General features: G+C 42.8%; 4 protein-coding genes across 7 annotated transcripts in view; 2 read left to right on the top strand and 2 right to left on the bottom strand.

Annotated features, from left to right (window-relative positions):
* Window positions 1-12,811, top strand: part of gse1b (Gse1 coiled-coil protein b) — a 137,109-nt gene extending 124,298 nt beyond the window's left edge. For 2 of the 3 annotated variants that reach the window (XM_058088499.2, XM_058088497.2), the window contains exons 5-17: window positions 983-1,149; window positions 1,259-1,459; window positions 2,490-2,657; window positions 2,785-3,149; window positions 3,227-3,557; window positions 5,328-5,941; window positions 6,397-6,509; window positions 6,588-6,861; window positions 7,411-7,524; window positions 8,998-9,372; window positions 9,759-10,091; window positions 10,378-10,481; window positions 11,137-12,811. In XM_058088499.2, coding sequence (XP_057944482.2) covers window positions 983-1,149; window positions 1,259-1,459; window positions 2,490-2,657; window positions 2,785-3,149; window positions 3,227-3,557; window positions 5,328-5,941; window positions 6,397-6,509; window positions 6,588-6,861; window positions 7,411-7,524; window positions 8,998-9,372; window positions 9,759-10,091; window positions 10,378-10,481; window positions 11,137-11,277 — 3,300 coding nt within the window. In that variant the 3' untranslated portion in view covers window positions 11,278-12,811. The remainder of the gene's footprint in view (window positions 1-982; window positions 1,150-1,258; window positions 1,460-2,489; window positions 2,658-2,784; window positions 3,150-3,226; window positions 3,558-5,327; window positions 5,942-6,396; window positions 6,510-6,587; window positions 6,862-7,410; window positions 7,525-8,997; window positions 9,373-9,758; window positions 10,092-10,377; window positions 10,482-11,136) is intronic. The other variant, XM_058088498.2, reaches the window with a different exon arrangement.
* A 54-nt stretch (window positions 12,812-12,865) lies between these two features.
* gins2 (GINS complex subunit 2) lies at window positions 12,866-14,156 on the bottom strand. Its single transcript, XM_058088502.2, has 5 exons — window positions 13,945-14,156; window positions 13,721-13,835; window positions 13,378-13,477; window positions 13,166-13,292; window positions 12,866-13,088 (listed from the first exon to the last, which is right to left on the bottom strand). Exons 1-5 carry the CDS (start codon window positions 14,032-14,034, stop codon window positions 12,960-12,962), a joined length of 561 nt encoding a protein of 186 aa, XP_057944485.1. The 5' UTR covers window positions 14,035-14,156; the 3' UTR covers window positions 12,866-12,959.
* Window positions 14,157-14,632: 476 nt separating this feature from the next.
* emc8 (ER membrane protein complex subunit 8) lies at window positions 14,633-18,083 on the bottom strand. The gene is made up of 5 exons (XM_058088500.2): window positions 17,493-18,083; window positions 16,509-16,585; window positions 15,933-16,002; window positions 15,664-15,758; window positions 14,633-15,575 (listed from the first exon to the last, which is right to left on the bottom strand). Exons 1-5 carry the CDS (start codon window positions 17,706-17,708, stop codon window positions 15,416-15,418), a joined length of 618 nt encoding a protein of 205 aa, XP_057944483.2. The 5' UTR covers window positions 17,709-18,083; the 3' UTR covers window positions 14,633-15,415.
* Window positions 18,018-20,355, top strand: cox4i1 (cytochrome c oxidase subunit 4I1). 2 transcript variants are annotated; one of them, XM_058088504.2, is made up of 5 exons: window positions 18,018-18,107; window positions 18,975-19,051; window positions 19,485-19,649; window positions 19,801-19,932; window positions 20,049-20,355. In XM_058088504.2, the coding sequence occupies exons 2-5, from the start codon at window positions 18,976-18,978 to the stop codon at window positions 20,183-20,185; spliced, it is 510 nt and encodes a 169-aa protein (XP_057944487.2). In that variant the 5' UTR covers window positions 18,018-18,107; window position 18,975; the 3' UTR covers window positions 20,186-20,355. The 2 variants fall into 2 exon arrangements, with proteins under 2 accessions (XP_057944487.2, XP_078651876.1); XM_078795750.1 differs by lacking the exon at window positions 18,018-18,107.
* The last annotated feature ends 503 nt before the right edge of the window (window positions 20,356-20,858 follow it).

Raw genomic sequence — 20,858 nt, 5'->3', positions numbered from 1 at the left:
TGCGGAGGGTAATGTCTCACTAAATGAGATTTGTTTTATCAGTGGCAGTGAGGCCAGAGCGCCTGCAAGGTTTCCCTTTAATCCTGCCCAGACCAGAGGTTAATTTAGTGGGGACTAGATCTACTGCCTCCTCTTGCCCTCATTACCATTTTTTTCCCGCCTTCCTCTACCCTTGCTTCAAGTCTCATGTTGTGGCAGATAGCTGTTCCTGCTCCTCGACATACTAGCCCCCCATAAACAGTTCCCTAGTACAACTTACAAAGGTTGCAAGATTCTCTGTTCTGCAATTGCATTTGTTGGCAGAGAGAAACCAAAGCTTTCAGAAAACACACTCCCACAGCAGGATGTCTTTGTGGCTCTGAAATGGTGTGTGTGTGTCTCTGTGTGTGTGTGTGTGTGCGTGTGTGTGTGTGTGTGTGTGTGTCTGCCTGCCTGCCTGCCAGTGTGTTTGTGTTGTGGGATTGGATAAGTGAGTCCAAGCATGCTGCCAAAGGGAGGGAGGGAGGTGACAGAAATGTAGGATTGACGAGAAACACAGGCAGGGAGGGATGTTTCTCTTTGTATGTTGCCTTCCCTCTGGATGTTCTAGTGTGAAAGCTTTGCACGCACGCACGCACGCACACACACACACACAACACGCAAGACAAAAGTTATTGTTCCTGTTCATGCATTTGTACATTACCACTTCCTTATTGATCATAAGATTGGCATCTGCTGCTGAGTTTTTGCATTCTACTCTTTCATTCAGCAGCACATCTCCGAGAAATGGTGATGGGTTTTATATTTTGTCAGATGCTGCTGCATGTGAGAGTATGGATGGAAGTGCCTGAGGTGAAGGGAGAGATTCTGAGAAAAGCTGCTTCATCATAAACACTCTTCTCTCGCCCCCTCCCAGGACGGGCTTCATGAGCACTGACAAGCGTGTCGGTCACATGTCTGCCCGAACAATGACTAAGACTCTCACTCTGTTTTTGTCCCTCAGGCTGATTCAGGGCCTCGCGGGGCCAGCAGGGAACGCCTGGGTCCAGAGGGGACCCTCCCCCAGGAAAAAGGTGGCCCCTCAGTCCCTGCCCACCTCCTGGGAAACCCCTATGCCTTTGGTCTAACCCCCAGTGCTGTGATGCAAGATTCACGTTTCCAGGCGCTCAAGTGAGTGTCACACTGCTTTGTTTTGCATGGTTAGATAATTGTATCATTTAATGAATTTTACATTACATTTTTTCATACAATATCTTGTATTTTTTTATTATGGTAACAGCTTGCCCAGACAGTTGCCTAATGCAATGCCGCCTGGTCCTGTACCAGAAGAATACCTCCGTGGCTTTAGGCCCTATGCCACAACTGAGGATGCCCTCCGTATGCCCTCTTTGCCCTTGGGCCTGGACCCCGCCACTGCAGCTGCTGCAGCTGCATACTACCACCCCAGCTATCTACCACACCCATCCTTCACCCCATACAGGTGAGCCCTATCATACATGTACTGTATGCAGTCGCCCCTCTGTACATCGCGGTTTGAACATCGCTCCCTCACTCTATGGCATTTTTTGAAAAATGTCATCATTAATAAATGATCGCTGTTTCCTGGTTGAAAATAGTGTATTATTAGTAAAAACATTTTGAAAGAAGTCTTGTCTTTCAAAATGTATGTATGGACAACAGACAAAATGTATGTATGGACAATACAAGTATTCTGTTCACTAGGCGTCAGTTATATTACACCGGTGAGACATTTTTTTTACATTACAGTACCTTAGCTTGCAGCCATGGATCCTTGCAGTTTGACAAAAGAAACCGGAAGGTAACTAGTTATCTCAGTAGCTTGCTATATGATATGAGCGGGAGCTGTCTCTTATGTCCCTGCAGTTAACCCGTAGCCTGTGCAAAAGCGGAGCTCAATGTGAGGTAAACAAAGCCTCTCTCGTGTTGTTAAATAAGGTAACCACAGTGCACTTCTGCACCAAACTGGATCAGTCTGAAGTTCTAGTGGGGTGCAGGTCTTTCCAAGAGCAGAAGTGGTCACTCAAAAGTACCAGCAGAATTTTTTTTCCTCAATGGGATCATTTTGATGCTGCATTATATATATGACTGTGTGCTTGAAGTGTGTATGTGTATTTGTTGAAGGGCCTTGCTTGCTTCAGGCCTTCATATAGACCGCGTGCCCTCCCATCCCCCCACTGTCTGTCAGCCTCACAACATCAGAGAAGTGCAGCGGCCATCATACACTGCACTGTAATGGCTTTAATGAGGGGATGAGCTGTGGATGTCACCAACATACACAAGCAACACACAGTTGTGATACACAACACAGTCTCTGACAGCTGCTGTGGTGATTGAGGCTGGCTGACAGACACTGCTGCTTTCTTGAAAGATTGAAGACACTGTGATGTTTCTTCTTTAAGGAGACAGAGGCACAAAGGTTAATGAAAGTCAGCACTGTGCTGTTCCAAGGCTGACACTATTTTTTTTTCATTGCAATCCTTATCTCCCAGGATGGATGACCCATTCTGCCTCTCTGCTTTGAGGTCACCTTTCTATCCACTGCCAGCAGGGGGAGCTTTACCCCCCATCCATCCATCTGCAGTCCATATGCATCTGTCAGGTGTCCGCTATCCTGGAGACTTCACGCACCCTTCACTTTCAGCACTGCAGTCTGAGAGGTAAAGTCCTTCCTATTTCGGTATACAAATACATTACAATCATGTGTAAATAATGGGACTTTTTTTTCATAATTTCTGAGCCATTACATTCCTTCATATCTGTGCCCCTGTCTTATTGTCTGATCAGGCTTCAGCTGGAGGATGAACTGAGGCAACGAGAGAGGGAGCGGGAACGCGAGCGTGAAAAGGAGCGGGAGCGTGAGGCGGAAAGAGAGAAGGAACGGGAGCGAGAGCGGGAGCGGGAACTTGAGAGAGAGCGAGAACGGGAGCGGGAAAGAGAGAGGGAGCGAGAACGTGAAAGAGAGCGAGAAAGAGAAAGGGAGAAGGAGAGGGAAAGAGAAAAAGAGCTGGAGAGGCAAAAAGAGAGAGTGCTGAGAGAGAAAGAGCTGCAAGCGTCCAAGGTTATGGAGAGCCATTACCTGGCTGAGCTCCATGCCATGAGGGGTCAAGAGGACCGAGCCAAGCCAGAGAGACTCACCCCTAATCGGGCTGGTATGTGTGAGTTCTACCTGTGTCGCCCCAACGTTGTCTTCGAAAAAACCCATGATGATTTTTCTGCCCAATCACAGATAAAACCAAAGAGCCCCCCCTTCCAGCTCCCAAACCAGTTGCACCAGGACTCCACCCTGCAATGGTACAATCGCATCATACAGTTTCCGGTCTGATGTCAGGGCACAGCCTCTACATGGGGCCTAGTGCTGTGGGGACCGGTCTCCCGACCTCTATAATCGCTCCCAGGAACAGTGAAGAGGAGAGGTGGTTGGCAAGGCAGCGTAAGCTGCGGCAAGAGAAAGCAGATCGTCAGTACCAGGTTTCTGAATTCCGCCAGCAGGTTCTGGAACAGCATCTGGACTTGGGACGGACCGCTGAAGCACCAGAACACAGGTCAGACTTGCACAGGTGATGATACACTCTCATAGCTATGCTTTTTTTAGATGAGCAATTTAAATGCTGAAAATTTTCAGAATCCATTGATTAACTTGAAATACATTTTACTACAGTTTTCCACAGGACTGAAATCTATCTGAAACTCAAAAATGCGGTAATTGAATTGATAATTCACTCTGTAATTTAACGATCATTGCATCATGAAATTGGCAACACTGAATCCCCTCCTGCTATTTCTTCCTCTGTCGGAGACCAGATGTGTAAAGAAGCAGAATTACGATGCCATCTGCTGTACAGAGTTGTATCTACATAATATGTGTTTGAGTGAGGGCTATTTGGGCACCAAATCTAATAAAATAAAATAAGGTATGTCAAAGTCTCTGTAGCAGTCCAAATTTAATTATTGTGGGCTGCCACAAATAAATGAATCACTGTCCTAAGTGGCAGCAATGATCAGAGGTTACAATCACTTTGCTATATGTATGTTAAGTATGTGCTGCAGTATCATTTCAAAGTCAAAAGCGCCCAAACTTTAAAGCTTTTGATTTCAGACAGGACTGCAAAAAAGATCAGCCCTGACTGAAGCATCATGTCACTTCTATTCCCAACCATGCCAGTTTCTGTGTCTGACTGTCTGACATGGAAACAAGACCGACAGCAGTGTTTATGCAATGATGCAGAGTGCAAAGTGGGGTCCCGATGACTGCTGTTTCATGAGTTCTGGCTCTGAGGTTTTCAGACAGGCAGCGGGTGGGACAGCTAAGCTACACAAAGGCAAATTCTTGACTAATCCTCTCAACCTCACACAACATAAGCCTCCTACTTCCGCTCCTTTGTTCCTGTGTCTGTGTTAGTGATGCTGTGTGTGACTAAGATGTGAGGGTTTGCTTAATGCTGAACTAGTTGGACAGGAGAGATGCACACTCGTCGACTATCAGTAACACAATGGTACAATCACTGAATAGGCTGCAGATTGAAGATAATCTATATACCGGAATATAAACAGAAATAGGAGGCTTTGATAATGCGACGTTGTTCTCACAGCTTGTTCTACAGCCAGGTTTTGTTATCTAGTCTGTGATCATCTGCATTTCTTTTATTCTCACTGATGCAGATTTCTCCTTAAACCGTCGTATTCCACGTAAGCGTGTGTATTTTTTAGCCATTAAAATGTAATATTAATATAATGTACCACATACAAAAATGCTAAGTTGCACTTGACATGTTTGACATTATTTTGTATTGTTTGCATGTAATTGAACAATACATATGCACACAAATGAAGCAGGGAGATTATACTTAGTATTTTTTACAAAATTATGCACATTTTCTTTTTCATAGATGTCTGTTTCAACCCTCAAAAATGAAGTATGTGTGAGGCTTTCAAATTATTTCCTACTAAAATGGCATCCTTAAGTCAGTCCATTTATTTTCTGTCTGCCTGCTTTTTTGGCCAATATCTCTCCTTGACTGCTTTATAGATTGTGTGTCTGTCTTAGTGTGTATCTGTGTATCTTTGTGATTGCAAGAACTACAGAGCCTAACAGATCAAAAATGACCATTTATATCTGGAGGACATTGTGTGCCATGGCCACATCCTCTCTGCTCTGGGCTACTGTGTCTGCGTTTGATAACACACACGCACGCGCACACCACAGACACAGTCTAGAAGGCATTTAAGGAGTGTTGTATGTTTGCATTGTGTCCATACTTGAGAAACGCAAGTATTTCTCAATTCAGTGAATGCCAAGCTGATAAGCATGTTGGATTATGTGTTCACAGACAAAATAACCATGAACCAGGAAACCGCGAACTCCACTCCCACTTAGGTGCCCCTCCACCCCTCATCTCCCCCAAACCACCCCAGCAAACACGTGAACACCACCCTCCACCTCCCACAACTTTGTGGAACCCGGCATCTCTAATAGAAACACCCACAGAGTCCAGACGCAACCACGATCCCTCAGGGATGGGACACTTTGAGCTCAGTCGACTGCACCCCGGCCCCTCCAAATATGACGACGTAGCCAGGAGGAGAGACAGCGGAGGAATGGACAAGTATCCCCAACCGAGAGGACTTCCGGGTTTGCCAGAGCCCAGCACATTTCTTGCTGATCTAGAGAAATCCACTCACTCTTTCTTCAGCCAGCAGAGGGGGTCCATGTCCCTCACCAGCCAGTATGAGCTGGAGGGAGCCGTCAAAAGCAATGCTGGACTGAAGAGTCACCACGGACAGAGTCGACATGCACAAGGGGTTGGGTTGGTCTCTGGGTCAGGCCTGGGACATGTGGTGCCAGACACGATGCTGATCTATGATGAGATTCTTCAGCAACACAGAAGGCCCGTCAGCAAACTGGACTTGGAGGAGAAGAGGAAGAGGGAGGCCAAGGAGAAAGGTACTCTCACAGCCACAGTTGCATAACATCAGCACGATACCTACTCAGCTTTGCTGTTGGCACTTTTCCATTGGCAAAGGCAGGCACCACAATGTACTATTTCAGCTGCTGTGTCATTGTTTGAGGATGCGGGGATAGAAAATATCTAGGCATGGGCCGGTTACCAGTTTCCAGGTACTATATCACGGTATGGAAAAGTAATGCTTTTCTGTTTGTGAAAATTATGAACAGAATCGGTGACCAACGTGCACTGGGAACAGGCTTGACTTACTGCTGGCTACTACTATATACGACTAACTATTTCGAATGGAAAGCCATAATTGGGGTTGCATTTCGACTGTTTTTACAGTGAAAGATGGAAAATGAACCGAGCTGTTTGGTGGAAATGGGCCTATTCAAGTTGATGTTGATATTGTTAGTTTGGTGTCAAGTGATTATTTGTATGTGTTCCATAGGTTACTACTATGAGCTGGATGACTCATATGATGAAAGTGATGAGGAGGAGGTCAGGGCACATCTCAGAAGGGTAGCAGAGCAGCCCCCACTTAAACTTGATGACTCCACAGAGGTACAATGCACATCCTTGTGCAGAAATAAGCACCTACGGATTGGCAGTCCCATTAATTTTCTTTCATTTTTTGAGCAGAAATTGGACTTCTTGGCAATGTTCAGCCTGACCACCGTGGGTCGGCGAGATGAACTGGTGCAACAGAAGAGAAGAAAGAGGCGGCGGATGCTCAGGGAGAGAAGCCCCTCACCAGCTGCCTCACAGTCGAAACGCACTCCTCCTCCTCCTCCTCCCGCGCAACTCAGCACGCGCTTCACCCCCGAGGAGATGGACCAAGTGCCAGAGCTGGAGGAAAAGAAGCGCTTCCTTACCATGTTCAAACTTTCCCATGTCACACTTCAGCAGAGAAGAGGCAAGAGACATTATTCTTACGATCTTACAAACTATGAGTGTCACATCTCATCTCTTATTTTTTGCATACACAGTGAACAGATTAAAATTTACAGCATCGACACGGCGCCCTTTACATAACGTCATAAAGGGTGCCGTGTCTTCACCAGTGACTCGGATTAATGCTGTGTCTCATTCTAGCACAGCAAAGCAAAACCATCTCGTGCTCATTAGCTCTCCGAGCATTGTAGTCATTCTCAGCGGGCTCCACAACTCCCTTCAGCTAAGAGCTTTCTGCTTCACATGCAGCCGCCTCTCATTAACATGTTGACTCCAGCCGCCACCATCTCACCCTCAATTTCCTGTGTCATTTACGTATTCAAATTGAATGTATGATGCAATATGAGAGGGGGGCTCTATACTGTATGCATGTCTTGAAAATGGCGAGTGTCTTTGGTAGACATCCAATGATGTTGTTAGAAACACAGCACACACACATTAAGAGACAAATACACTGCTGAAAATCAATCGTCATTTTGATGTTTTTTCCCCCCTTTCCTCCATCTTGTAGATAATGAAAGGGTAGTTGAGATGCTTCAAGCCATTAAAGAGAAGAGTGTTACCTTGGATACCATCAGACATGCCCCTCATCTGCTGTGTAAGAGCCCTCCAGCACAGCTCCCTGGTGAGACACTCTTCCTCATCCCTGAAGTGTCACATTAGCGAGTTCCATCCCATAGCACCAACAAGATACAGTGGAACCTCAGTTTTCATCATTAATCCGTTCCAAAAGGTCGGGAGAAAACTGAAATTGATGAAAGCCAAATTGATTCTCCCATTTAAAAAAGTAATGTAAATCCAATTAATGTTACAGACACCCAAAAATATTAACACATTGTACAGATAATTATTGTAGTTTCATGTCAGAAAATAAAGCAAAATACCATATCTATTACGACTGAAAGGGATACATGAACACTTAACATCACTTTTATCTTTATTGTAGATTCATGTAGTTTTGAACATGGTGATGAATGGAAAATAGCGGAGGAGGGGACGGGAGAGTCATGCTGACACTGTTTTATTCTCGACTGTTACAAACGTAACTGAGTGGACAGTTGGAGATGTACACTTGCTGGAACTTTTAGTGGAAACTTGTGACTCTTGCGAGTTTCTAAAAGCGCATATTCATTTAACAATGAGAACTATGCCCTGTACTTGAACGCGTCACCAATGCACAGCTCACTGTGCTTACTGGATGAAAGAATGAGACAGATACATGTCTCATTCTTTCATTCTATCTGCATTCTATGAATAAATAAACACCCCACAAATTCATCCTCACGAGGGTTGCGGGGGTGCTGGAGCCTATCCCAGCTGTCTTTGGGCAAGAGGCGGGGTACACCCTGGTCTGGTCGCCAGCCAATCACAGGGCACATATAGACAAACAACCATTCACACTCACATTCATACCTGTGGACAATTTGGTGTCACCAATTAACCTAGCATGTTTTTGGAATGTGGGAGGAAACCGGAGTACCCGGAGAAAACCCCTGCATGCACAGGGAGAACATGCAGACTCCACGCAGAGGTGGCCAAGGGTGGAATCAAACTTGGATCTCCTAGCTGTGATGCCTACGTGCTAACCACTCGTTCGCCGTGCAGCCCCAAACTCATCATGAAAATGATTAAACGATTCAATGAGCAAATAGTGTATAGTGGCCCAACTCTGAAAGAGCCGCCATCCATTTTTCTCAGACACTGGACCTATTTGTATCAATATTTTTTTAAGCAATAATGTAAAGGCATTTTATTTCATCATGTCCACAAAAAGGCACAACAACTATAGGGTATGGAGGGAAAAGATAGTGAAGGTACCTACTATGAAGCCACTTACTGTAAATATAATTAACTAAACAGGTAAATCTAAATATCCAAAATATTAACATTTAATGATGCACACTGTTACTTTTAAGCATGTTCTCTTGCTTGTAGAGATATAATCATTGTTTTTTTTCCATTAATAATGTAATCATGTCGACCTTGTGTCATAAAAAAGATACATGAATAAAATTGCCATAGAACAGAGACAGAAACAAAAGCTTCCAGTGTAATTACTTGTGTTAACATGTCCTAAAATATGGTCATGTAATTGCAGATTCATCATGTTCCCAACCCGCCTCAGAATCTGAAGACCACAATGGTGTCAGGCCGCACAGCCCTTCGTCGCATTGCCCGTCGTCCCCTAATAGTCATCCAAAACCCCTCGGGGACACGCTAAGACCAAAGGATCCTCCTTCTCCAGCTGTCTATCCAGACAAGGCCCGGGGGCCTACCGAAGGCCCAATCTCCAAGAGGAGTTCAAGCCTGCTGAACAGCTTGCGGCCCCCACTCCCCCTCCACGCTAAAGAGGGGCTCCACAGCATGAATGGTCGCACCAAACCCTGGGACAGCTTCACCCCGGAAGAATTTGCCCAGCAGTTCCATGAATCTGTGCTGCAGTCCACTCAGAAGGCGCTGCAGAAACACAAAGGTAAGCAGCACCAACTAAGAACGGCCGCAGGACACAACAAAGAAGCCTTGCAATAATTGGAATTGATATCTCTCCAGTCTCTCTTATGATATGGCTTTTGAGTGTGAGAAAATACCTTTCTTTAGTAACTATCTCTTAGGAGACATTGATGATTGCTCTAAGAGTCTCATCACCACATCTCAGAGCTCACACTACTGACGACCGCTTTCATTTCAACCTTTAGCTGAGGACATTATGACAAGTATCATTATATTCTCTCTGTTCCATCTTTTATACCGATCCCCTGATAAAATAATGACAATTATTGCTGCAGAGGGCTTCATATTCATCAATGAAGCCCTTCACTACTCCTTGACAAAGTTTAAAATGACAGTATGTGTTTTCAGGTGGGGCCCCAGGGATGTCAGAGTCCTCTCCCTTGCAGGAGTCCTCTGTCCATTACAACATTCCCGAGCTCCAGAGCGCCCCTGGCAGACCACATTCTCATTCACACTCAACAAGCGCGCATCCGTCAGCTCATGTAGTCGTGCACGCACACCCTCAGCCCAACGGGCAGCACTTCTCCGCACCGATGCACCGCAACGCCTCAGGGACGAGGGAGGACCTGTCTGCCTCAGAGGAGGAGGACCAAGAGGAGGAGGGAGAGGAAGAGGAGGTGCCAACTTCCAAGTGGCAAGGGATTGAATCCATATTTGAAGCTTATCAGGAATATTTTGAAGGTAAAGAACACTCATCTCATCCGTGATTTAGGTATTCCTGCATACCGTATGAACTGAATGAAGTTGCCAGTTTTGGTCACAAGATGGAGCTAAAGATCTCTGCTGCTCCCAATCTTAATGCTATTATTATTATAATACCTTATTTGGGATTTGATTCTGACATCGGATAACACATATCCTTTTTCATCCTAATATATAAGACTTTTAAATTCCACTTTGCTTAAACCTTAAGCTTTGCTTTTTCTTTCCCACTCGCTCATTCTCCCATGTTTTGTCCCCCCAACAGAACAAAGTCTGGAGCGACATGTGTTGCAGAGCCAGTGTCGACGACTAGAAGCTCAAAACTACAACCTCAGTCTCACTGCTGAACAACTGTCTCACACCATGGGGGTAAGATGCACACGCACACACACACATATAGACACAATCACACTCGGCCAGCTGTGGATCTTGTCAATAAGGGCATCAAACTATAATGCAAGTCCTTAATTCCTTTGTAAACAATGTTTTCATGGGTATGGCTTTGCAGTTTCTTTCTGTGTTTATGTTTAAAATACTGGCTACACTCGATAATAGAATGGCCAGGTATTTTTCCCAAGAGTATTCCCAATATATTTGAATGATCTATGCATGTTTTTGTATCATTGAAATGTTTAACTTTAAAGAAAGTCAGATCATCTGAAGCTGTAATGTTAAACGCAGTTTCATCCAAATTGTATTAATTTAACATAGAAAAGTGCAGTTAGCATGTTAAAACACTTATAGTTGGTGTGAAAATCTGTTTGGCCCCTTTCTGAGTTCTTATTTTTTTTGCATGTTTGTCACACTTAAATGTTTCAGATCATAAAAAATTTAAATATTTGTCAATGAAAACCCAGAAAACCCCTAATTATTTTCCTGGAGGAAAACAATATGGATGGCTTTATTTTAAGACCAGTGTCTCCAGCCTTTTCCATTATGTGAGCTATGTTGATGAAATAAATGCCTGATATTCTGTAGTAATTAACACTGTACGATATTTGATGGCTGCTTCCTGCTGCTGTAGGAGCTGATGTCCCAGAGGCAGAAGCTGGCGGTGGAAAGGGAGAAGCTGCAAGCGGAGCTGGAGCACTTCAGGAAGTGTTTAACTCTGCCACAGACACACTGGCCCAGAGGTGGACATTACAAGGGCTACCCTCCCAGGTGACAACACCCATCCAAGAAAGGCCTCCCTGTCCCCGGCTGCTTCTCCTTTCAAACTGACAGTAAATCTATCCCTGGCCTCCTCGGCTCCAGGGTGAAGCAGGCTGAATGAAAAGTGAAGGAAGCCAACGTGTGCCAACGCAGTCACTACAGAGAGCAGCACACACTCTCACATCTGCTTTTCACACTTTTTTTCTTCAGCCCGGGCCGCCCTCGCTGCCACCCTGTCACAGACAATCCTGCCAATGAGGGAGTGGCCCTCCTCCCTAGGAGAGGACACGTTCCAAATAAAGTCCATAAGAACGTGATGCGGCCGACCGGGCAGTGAAGTCATCCTGGCGGCCGTGAGAGCGTTGGAAGTGGACGTGCACTTAAGAATAAAAAGCTGAAGAACTACCTAGTGGTACTGTGTTACAAGAAAGACATCTTTCAATTTGGGCAGAAATGCACATTTTGTTTTTGGAAATAATTAAAGGAAATGTTTTATTTCAGAATAGGAAATTTGAGAATAAGAATTTAAAAAGGTGTTTCAGCCTTATATTGTATATAATATGAAGACTTAAAAGAATTTTTGTATGTTTATTATTTTAATCATTGTTCTTTAAAAAAAAAAAAAGCCTGCCATTTTTATATGTTAATGCTTTTTGGGGGGGTTTGGAAAAGCAAGCCTTGCTTTTAGTGTTTGTACTGCTGCTGGCCAGAACAGCTCATTCTGACAACAGAAAACAGGATCTCGTCACCTTTTTATTCACAGCAAAGTGTGACGCTCCTCTCAAAATGTGTCCCCGCCGCTGCTGGGTTGTTTTTTGTTTTTTTTTTCTTTAAGAGACATGAAGTAAAGCCACCAGTTTAGGTTGCTGGTTCCTGAAGACTCCTCATATCAAGCATCAAGTGATGGGCCTTTACCACATCCCAATCTTTTGTCCACAACCACGAGGGGCCTCGTGCCAAACTAATTGAAATTATTTCGCCAAAAAAAAAAAACGGCCACAAGAGAAATAAGCTGAAAGCCTAAAACGCCAGTCATGCAATGTTCAAGGAACCTTGCCAACTTGTGACAAAATTTACAGCCTCCTTACTGACTTTAGCACTGAAGCTATTAATGACCTACAAGGACTGGGGATTTCAATAAATTAATTTGGGAAATGTGCAGAAAGATGATCATTAAAGCTGAAGCACAACATCAGTCTACGAATAAGTGCCTCCATTATTTTCAGTCACTGATCAAACTTGCATGGAACTCACGTTCATGTCACTTCTGCCAGAACACTGCAGCCTTATTGGCTGGAATGCCAGGTGAGCTTCAGACAGTACTGCATAAGCCCCGCCCCCCTCTGTCACCAACCACAAATGGACGGCCACGCAAAAATAGCTCCAGTGGGGGATGTCTAGACGCTGTGAATCCTGTTTTCAAACATGTTTGTTTGAACCCATTGTAATGTAATATATTTGTTGAATGTAGTAATTAGGTATTTTAGGTATTTATGAATATATGGCTGTGATTTCAGACAAAAAAGAAAATAAAATATTTCAAAAATGTTTCCTATACCTTGTTTGTTTCCTAAGACTGTTTTCTTTTTGCCATGTAATCGTTTAATTATTATGACATTAACAAAGCATTATTTTTAAAGATGAGCATGTATAGTCCTTCAAGTGATGCTCATGCTAAGCAGTCCAATGCGTCCATCAATAATCTGAAAACTGTCCCTTATTGGATCCAGGCTGCAGATTGGAGCGTAGTTTGTACATGCAGTTGAGCGAATCCAGGAGGAACCCTCTAATGGTGTTGATCTCCATCAGAGTCAAGTTGTTCAGCTGTAAAAGATTGACAACCCCACACTTAGATACTGTGTTTGGATACTAGGTGCTTACAGTGCATGTGATGGTCCGACCTCAGCATGAGCTTCCTGCTGGCTGATGAAGCTGTCAGCAGACAGGCGGAGTTTAGCGAGGCGCGTGTCCCAGATGTCTTTGACCAGTGTGCGGATCTCATCCGCTTTGGGGATGTTGTCAGAAGCACTGCACGAACAAAGATTGGGATTAATAAAGAAAAACAACAGATTATGTCTCAACAGGATGTTTAATGATAGATAATGAGACTGACTGGTTCAACAGCAGCTTGGTCAGCTCCATGTAGTATGGACTGGGGACAGGCATGAAGGTGTCCTCTTTCCTCTCAAGCTCCCGCATCTCCTCAAGTTTCTCTGTTCATCACAAAGGGGACACACTTTACTTTAAATGTATAACTTGGATTTAATTATGCCTATGTTAGCCATTAGGTGAGGTAGAAGTTGGCATTACAACATACAAATAGAAAATATGAATAAGAGTGAAGGGACAAGTTCCTTACTTCGTGAAAATGTGACAGAACAAATGAGTGGAACAGTTCTTATGTCAACTATTGAAAGCACACTTGTTCAGTAAGTTAATGTTTAGAGTCTTCTTACCAACATCCATCCAGTCAGGTGGAACCACTCTACATTTCTGTCTCTGTTTCAGGTTGAGGGCCAACCACACGGGCACATCCATCGGCAAGCCCGGGTTAAAAGGACCCAAATCTCCCTGAGGACGTCAACACACTGTGGTTGTTATTGAGAAGCCCCTCGACGACTTACGTTGTAAGTAAACACAGCTACTAAGCTAATATTTTGCGAATGGCCGACGTACTTACCCCGATTAAATATAACTTGTCTAGATTGAAATTGGGTATTATCTTCACCATCTCCTTCTCGGCGAGGAACTCGACCTCCGAAGGGTCCATGGCTTGTTTTGGAGAGATAATCAAAGTCTCCGAAAACTTTAGAATACCATTCAAAACAACTACCGTCGTTTTTCCCGCGCTATAGCACAGACAGCAGCTTAAACGTAACCGGTGGTAAAGATGCGTGATTGGTCGAACGTTGGTGTTGCGTAATTACGTCAGATGAGGTCCTTAAATGGGCGACCGGCGGAAAAAAGGCTGAAAGAGGAAGTGCGTCAACTATTTTCTCGCAGACATGACGAGAACTGACCACTAGATGTCAGTGTTTCCCTCATCAAATTTGTGATTAATTCCACTTGATTAAACATGACTTGAGCTTTGGTTGATACCTCATTCACTTCTCTACCCCAAATATTTAAGTTACAGCAGATTTTATGCCATAAAATAGTGCCCTTGGTCTTCATTGTGTTAACCTTGAGTCAAGACAAAAGCTGTTTTGACCCCCATGCCTTCGTAAGTACAACTGTACTACAAACTATTCAATAATCTGTTTTAGAAGTCAACACAGTAACTATTTTTACATTTTTACTTGTATACTCGTATTTATCAACTGGACTCTTGTTTTTCATTATTATTGTGACATTCATTCAGAGTAAAATAATGCAATCCTTGATCATTTTAATGCACACAAATCAAAATACAAACTATTGATTCATATTATCTTGAAGGTGGCATGTGATCATTCGTAACGTTTTCCTAACAAGGCAGTCCTAGACAAGTAGCATGAAAAAGTTCCATCTCCAATCTGTACAATCAGTTCAAATAAATCTGTTAAAACGTAATGAGCACACCATACTGCAGTTACTGGCTATGGCTGACAAATAGTTGTATGGTCATATTAAAATTACTGCACCGCATGACTGAATTAGTTCTTTAATTAATAAAATTGAGAGGGCTCAATTACGCTAAAATTATCAATCAAGCAGAATGAATTAATTTAAAAGAAAACAGAGGCTTTCTGAATGACTTTAAAAAATCAGTCATTGCTGGTGTTCATGCAAAAGACAAATATTTAGTAGTTTGTTTTGTATCAAAGATGACAGCTAGTATGTATGTGTGAAATGTAACAAATCTCTATTCTTAATCTCAGTGGGAGTACAATCAACTAAAAGTCAGACTTTATTGTAATATAAATGTAAAGAAGAAGAAAATTTATTAAAATATTCTAGACATTTAATTTATGCTCTCAACTGGGAAATAAGATGCAGCATTCTTTTTTTAAAAATGCATTCAGCCATATTTCTCTGAAACATTTCCACGTTGTCCTTGAGAAACAGAAGGTCCACAAGTTCTGGACGGCAGCAGAACTCTTGGACCCGGAACTGTATGGAGTGTTGTGTGCTCCTGTGCCACATGTCAAGTGGCCTTGACCAAGCGCCTCTTAGCACAGATCCAGGACGGACTTGTTGATCACTGGGTTGGTCCAGTCGTTTCTGAGGTCATCCAAGTGATTGTCAAAGTCAATCAAATCCTCGTACGACCTTCCCTCTAGAAGAGCTGATGTGATCTTCTGGGCTTCGCTCCAGTCCTCAAAGGAGTCGCTGGAAAGATGACAGTTTTTTCAAACCACTTTGAGCCAAGCTTTAACAACTAAAGACAGAATTATCCGTAAAAATGTGAAACACTTACACAGTGACGTCTCTGCTTTTCCATTTATTTTCTTGGTGGTCATAAATAAGGACAATGGGCTCCTTGCAGCTCATTTTTAACCTGTTGCTGTCCATCTGCAACAAACACGACAAACCGTACATACCATGTATAACATCCACCCTGGTTGGTGTCAAAAATGGAGGCCACAATTGAGTCCGACTGCATTCTTAACATATTTTTGTATCTATTTATTTATTATAAATCTTGAATATGTGCACTACTCCAGTTAAAATCCTTTTTCTTTTTACCATAACAATTGCAGCTTCACTGAAGTTCTCAGAAATCCTTGCTCCTACTTTTTCCGCAACTTGGTTGGGTCTGCAAAGCAAAGAATGGAGGGAAAAACAACATTAGACCTGGAAAACTAGCCGATTAACCCAAATAGAAGACAATCATAAATATAAGACCTTTTCAGCATATATTTTTAAGACAGGGTTCAAAAATATAAAGCATGTTTGTAAAAAGGGACATCATATTTCATAGCTGCAGAACAGCTGCTACATTGATCACCATTATCTTCCCAGTAGCATCAGAACTGCTCCTCTTCCGTTTGCCAGCTTGTCCAGCCTTTGATACACTTTTCTAGTGAGTGCATGGTTGCATCCCTCCAGGTCATTGGTGCGTATGTGTGAGTAACAGGAAGAAAAGCTCCAACATGCTTGAGATTGGTTTGCATGAATCCATCTTTCGACCCCAAATATAAGATATTAAATACACTCTTAGAGCCAGATCAATACGGTAGTATATGTACTGTGTGTGTATATAGCTTGTGTGTTTTACTGGTTGCTTAATCAAACGAACACAGCCTCTGCAAGTATCATTACCTTGAATCCTTTGTGCGTTCGTTGGCTTGATAGTAAGCAGCAATGATGTAATTATTTTCCTTACACCAAGTATCGATCTGTGAAGCACAAAGGCATTGAGGTGTCAAAATTGAAGGACAAACAGAGAAATTCTTTGCGGCAGTCTTAATGTTTGGCGAGCCTAAGCCTGACCCACATGATAAACGCAACACATATGCACGCTCAACCCTGAATCACCCTAAATCATTCTACATTTGATATACAGATGGTCCTCAGTTTTCTGTACTTTGTGTTACGTATCATGGTAACCATAAATTACAGCAGAATAATAAATTATAGGCAGCGCAAATGCATCTACACTACACTTGACTGCCGCAACCATCATTAAGGATAAACACTGTATTGTAATGTTGTAAAGATGACTAGGTGGTGCTCCATCATCGATCTCTATATTGCAAAACAGGCTACTGGACTGTTGGAAACCACAGTTCGAGTGCAGGTCGGATTTGGCCCCCGGGCCTGAATTTAACAGTTGTGGCAGAGAAAAACATTGAAGATTTGTGTGTGTATTGAATGTCTAGTATCGATGTTGATTGCTTCCTGCTGCTCAGTCTTCAACTCCAACATCTTAAATAAATGAAGCAAAACCAAACACTACAATCGGTAGTAATGTATATGTTGTAATTACTGTCTATTACTGTATTTTCTTTTCACTTTGCACATAATTGGGTTCTCCAAAGGTTCTGCCGTTATTGTTCTCATCTATAGCTTTTTTCCACCTTCCCTCTTCCCAGGTTTTTCAAGCACATCCCAGAAGGTGTCTTAGTAACTGTGGCTGCACTATGTCGCCATGTTCTCTCCTCTGCAATACAATAAATAATACAGCCTAAACTGCAGAACAGTGCACGTAAAAAAACAAAACATGTTGTTAACGCATACTCCATTAGGACAGGTGTCGATTAGGCATGACGACTAAGGAGTAAATAGTGACAGAAATAGACTCACCAGTGTTAAAGCAACTTCCAACATGGGTGCGAGAGCCAGAGTGCAGTGGAAGAGCGGCACGCAGTCCACGCACAAGACAGGGTCGGCGTGGTGACTGTCTTTCTTTTTCTCCTTGGCTTTTTCTGCCACCAGCAAGCCGTTCACTGCGTTGTGAGGATACTTGGCAGCGTGTAAGATCATTTTACAGTACGCTTGACTCGTCAGCTGAATAGGCATGATTGTAAAGAGTATATGCCAGACACGGTGTGGAATTACTATTGACAAGTTAGCTAATATTGCATATCATGCCGGGAGAAAAGTCGTACCTCAGTTGTCAGAGCATGTGCTTGACGCTAAGCCTCCACAAAAGTGTATATAGCATTCAACCACGATAACGGGATGTCCTTTTATGCATCGTCTAAAATAGCCTACGACGATGATCCGACGATCAACTTAATCTTCCTTTCCTTCTAGTATTCGTTACGTGCTGAACCGGCGCTATCGTAAACCACAACGATGGTACCGTAAAAATGATTCTGCCGTAAAGTGCAAGCGGTATGACCAACTTGTGAAGTACTTCCGGTCGCTATCACGCTTCCTTTCAGAGTATCAGTGGAGCGCAGAAAGGAATATACAGTAAGCGCCTTAACTGCACCTTTATAGTGTATTGCCTGTATCTGTAACAATTGAATATCTTTCTTGTATTTGAATTTGCATATCCAAAGTTTACACGCTCACGTGGCAATTTTAGTCGATTTTTTAGAACGGAGTGCTTGACTTTGTCCAAGCCGGTCGAAGCTACTTTCAGCTAACGGTTGACTAGCTGTCGTTAGCTTACAGCAGCTAATGCACGATAGATGCTAGATGTTTTGGGGTGTTTTCGTATCAGCTGTTCTTCCATTGTTGATTTTTTAACATAATTACAACCGTCGGGTTATGTGGGGAATAATACTGCGTTGTAACACACAACCGACATCAATATGAATGAATTGCATTTCACCGCGGCGCTATGACCTTGTGTGTGCTGCTAATGCTAACGTTAGCCATGAAACACGGTAAAGACGTCAACGTCAACGCCAGGCTTTGACACTTGTCAACTAATATTGCACGTTAATTCTCAGTTTTAGTAGTTGATGTTGTCGGTGCTTTGAAATTAATTTACGCGATTGTCAGTTTTGGGGGGCCAATACAGTCGAGACCTGACTGTCTTCATAAACAATATGGTCGCAGCAAATGAAGACTTTATTTTGGGGTACTGCACGCTATCAACAGACGTTCTCTCTTAGAAGATACGCACAATCTTGAACGATCAAACTCGTGTTGTATGATTCGGTGAGATTGATTTAGGTTTAGAACCTATCTTGAGGTGTTTTGATAAATTGGGTATCTTAAGCATTCAGAAAACACTGTCTTTTACATTGAAAACATGTTTTGTGTTTATTTATTTTGTTTTGCATTTGAATTATTAGTAAATTCAAAGTTTATTTATTTTTTCATTCTTAGAATGTTGGCGACCAGGGCCCTGAGTCTTGTTGGCAAACGTGCCATCTCCACAGCTGTCTGCCTACGTGGAGGTCATGGTAAATATCACACATGATCACATTAATCGATTCTGTTTGTGGCATATGGAATAATAAAAGAGCCAATGTCTGACCCACATTGTATAGATATTTTTGTAATTACGGTATATACATTTTGATGATCCAGTACGTCATCTGGGGCCTCTTTGACTGCTTTATGTATTCACTTTATAAAGTATCCATTATGTTGTGTTACTGTGCTGTTTAAGTGTCCCAATAGACATCTTCATCACACACGCATTGCTTGCACAGCAGACATCACTAAAGCTGTAGTTTGCCATGGAACAAAAGCTGTTTAACACTGACCTGGTAATGGGGTAGAGAAAAGCAAAAAACAAAGAACTGATAAATTGTTCCCTTCTGCTTTACAGTAAGCACACTTGGTACGTACGACTGTGCCAGTCTTAAAGAGTTTCTCTGTTGACCTTGGCAGGTGTCGCCAAGGTGGAGGCCTACACGCTCCCTGCCTACCTTGACAGTCGGGACAACCCACTCCCAGATATCCGCTATGTGCAGAACCTGAGCGCAGAGCAGAAGTCCCTCAAGGAGAAGGAGAAGGGGTCATGGGCTACACTCTCCAATGAGGAGAAGATTGCATGTAAGCCTTTGATGCAATGTCTATTTTGTTTTGTTTGATCTGGTAGACTTTTAAGAATCATATTGCAATAGTTAAATATTACAATACATATAATACAGCTGTAAACATTTACTGAACTGAATTTATGCCCAATCATTCCCTGGTTGTTCAGTGTATCGCATCAGCTTCAAGGAGAGCTTTGCTGAGATGAACCAGGGATCTTCTGAGTGGAAGTCTGTGGTTGGTGGAGTGTTTTTCTTCATTGGCTTTACTGGTCTGGTGGTGCTCTGGCAGAGGAAGTATGGTACGTTATTGTAGTAATTATAGGGCTGTATTTGATTAAAGTATGTTCAAATCCATGTAAAAATACAGCTTGTAAGATGAAATACAGGTTCAATATCTGTCTTTGTATCTTTCCAGTGTATGGACCAGTTCCTCACACACTTGATGGTGAGCACAAAGAGAAAGAGCTGCAGAGGATGTTGGACATGCGAATCAACCCTGTGCAAGGCTTCTCTGTAAACTGGGACTACGAAAACAAGCAGTGGAAGAAGTAAAGTATCAAGCAAATAATGTTTCACATTTGAAAATAAAACCAGACCAATTAAAGATTCAAGAAAGCCTGCATTAATGTATTTATCACTTGTCCACTTGACCTCATTGTGGAAGACCTCTTCCTCTTAAGTTCGTTGTATATTAAAGAAAAAAAATTAAAAATCTAAATTGTGCCCGTGTGAGTATGTGGTATCCAAAGAAGATGGGCAGGAGTACATGAAATAGTGTCTATACGGTACATGAACTACATGTAGCTTTTTAATACATGCAATCTTATACATTTCACTGTGCAAAGTACTTCAAATTAAAATAAATGTAAATAAAGTCACAAATTTACCAATGCTTGCTGCCCAGCACCAAATTACACCGCGGCCTATGTGATTTTGAAATGGTCACCTCTTCTGATGTTTTGGGACTAACTAAAATTGCCAGTTATTGACGTCTTACGAAATTTGATCTATCCAGCCATTTATTTTCTATGCCACTTTTCTTCAGTAGGGTTGCGGGTATGCTGGAGCTTATCCCAGCTGTCTTCAGCCACTGCCTATTAGACTATTTTTTGGAAATATTAAAAACTTGTTTTATAATTAAAAAGAAGACACACCGTAAGGTTCCATCCTGAAGAAACGCGCTTTTTCAAGGTAGTGCAGCCGGCCACCCTCGTGTGACGTCACT

The sequence above is a fragment of the Doryrhamphus excisus genome, linkage group LG13 (genome assembly GCF_037039965.1).
Source record: "Doryrhamphus excisus strain RoL-2023G ecotype Guam linkage group LG13, RoL_Dexc_Guam_v1.1, whole genome shotgun sequence".
Taxonomy (NCBI): domain Eukaryota; kingdom Metazoa; phylum Chordata; class Actinopteri; order Syngnathiformes; family Syngnathidae; genus Doryrhamphus; species Doryrhamphus excisus.
This window is presented reverse-complemented; position numbering and strand designations above follow the sequence as displayed.

Bases quoted from the DNA above. Each gene is read 5' to 3' on its own strand.
- gins2 (XM_058088502.2), bottom strand. From the start codon at position 14,034: ATGGACCCTTCGGAGGTCGAGTTCCTCGCCGAGAAGGAGATGGTGAAG. The intron at 13,478-13,720 runs GTAAGAAGACTC...TGTGATGAACAG, and splicing joins ACCTGACTGGATGGATGTTG to AGAAACTTGAGGAGATGCGG. The intron at 13,089-13,165 runs GTCGGACCATCA...AATCTTTTACAG, and splicing joins AGCAGGAAGCTCATGCTGAG to CTGAACAACTTGACTCTGAT.
- emc8 (XM_058088500.2), bottom strand. From the start codon at position 17,708: ATGCCTATTCAGCTGACGAGTCAAGCGTACTGTAAAATGATCTTACAC. The intron at 16,586-17,492 runs GTGAGTCTATTT...TGTGCTTCACAG, and splicing joins TGGAAGTTGCTTTAACACTG to ATCGATACTTGGTGTAAGGA. The intron at 15,576-15,663 runs GTAAGTGTTTCA...TCATCTTTCCAG, and splicing joins AAAAGCAGAGACGTCACTGT to CGACTCCTTTGAGGACTGGA.
- cox4i1 (XM_058088504.2), top strand. From the start codon at position 18,976: ATGTTGGCGACCAGGGCCCTGAGTCTTGTTGGCAAACGTGCCATCTCC. The intron at 19,052-19,484 runs GTAAATATCACA...TGACCTTGGCAG, and splicing joins CTGCCTACGTGGAGGTCATG to GTGTCGCCAAGGTGGAGGCC. The intron at 19,650-19,800 runs GTAAGCCTTTGA...CTGGTTGTTCAG, and splicing joins CAATGAGGAGAAGATTGCAT to TGTATCGCATCAGCTTCAAG.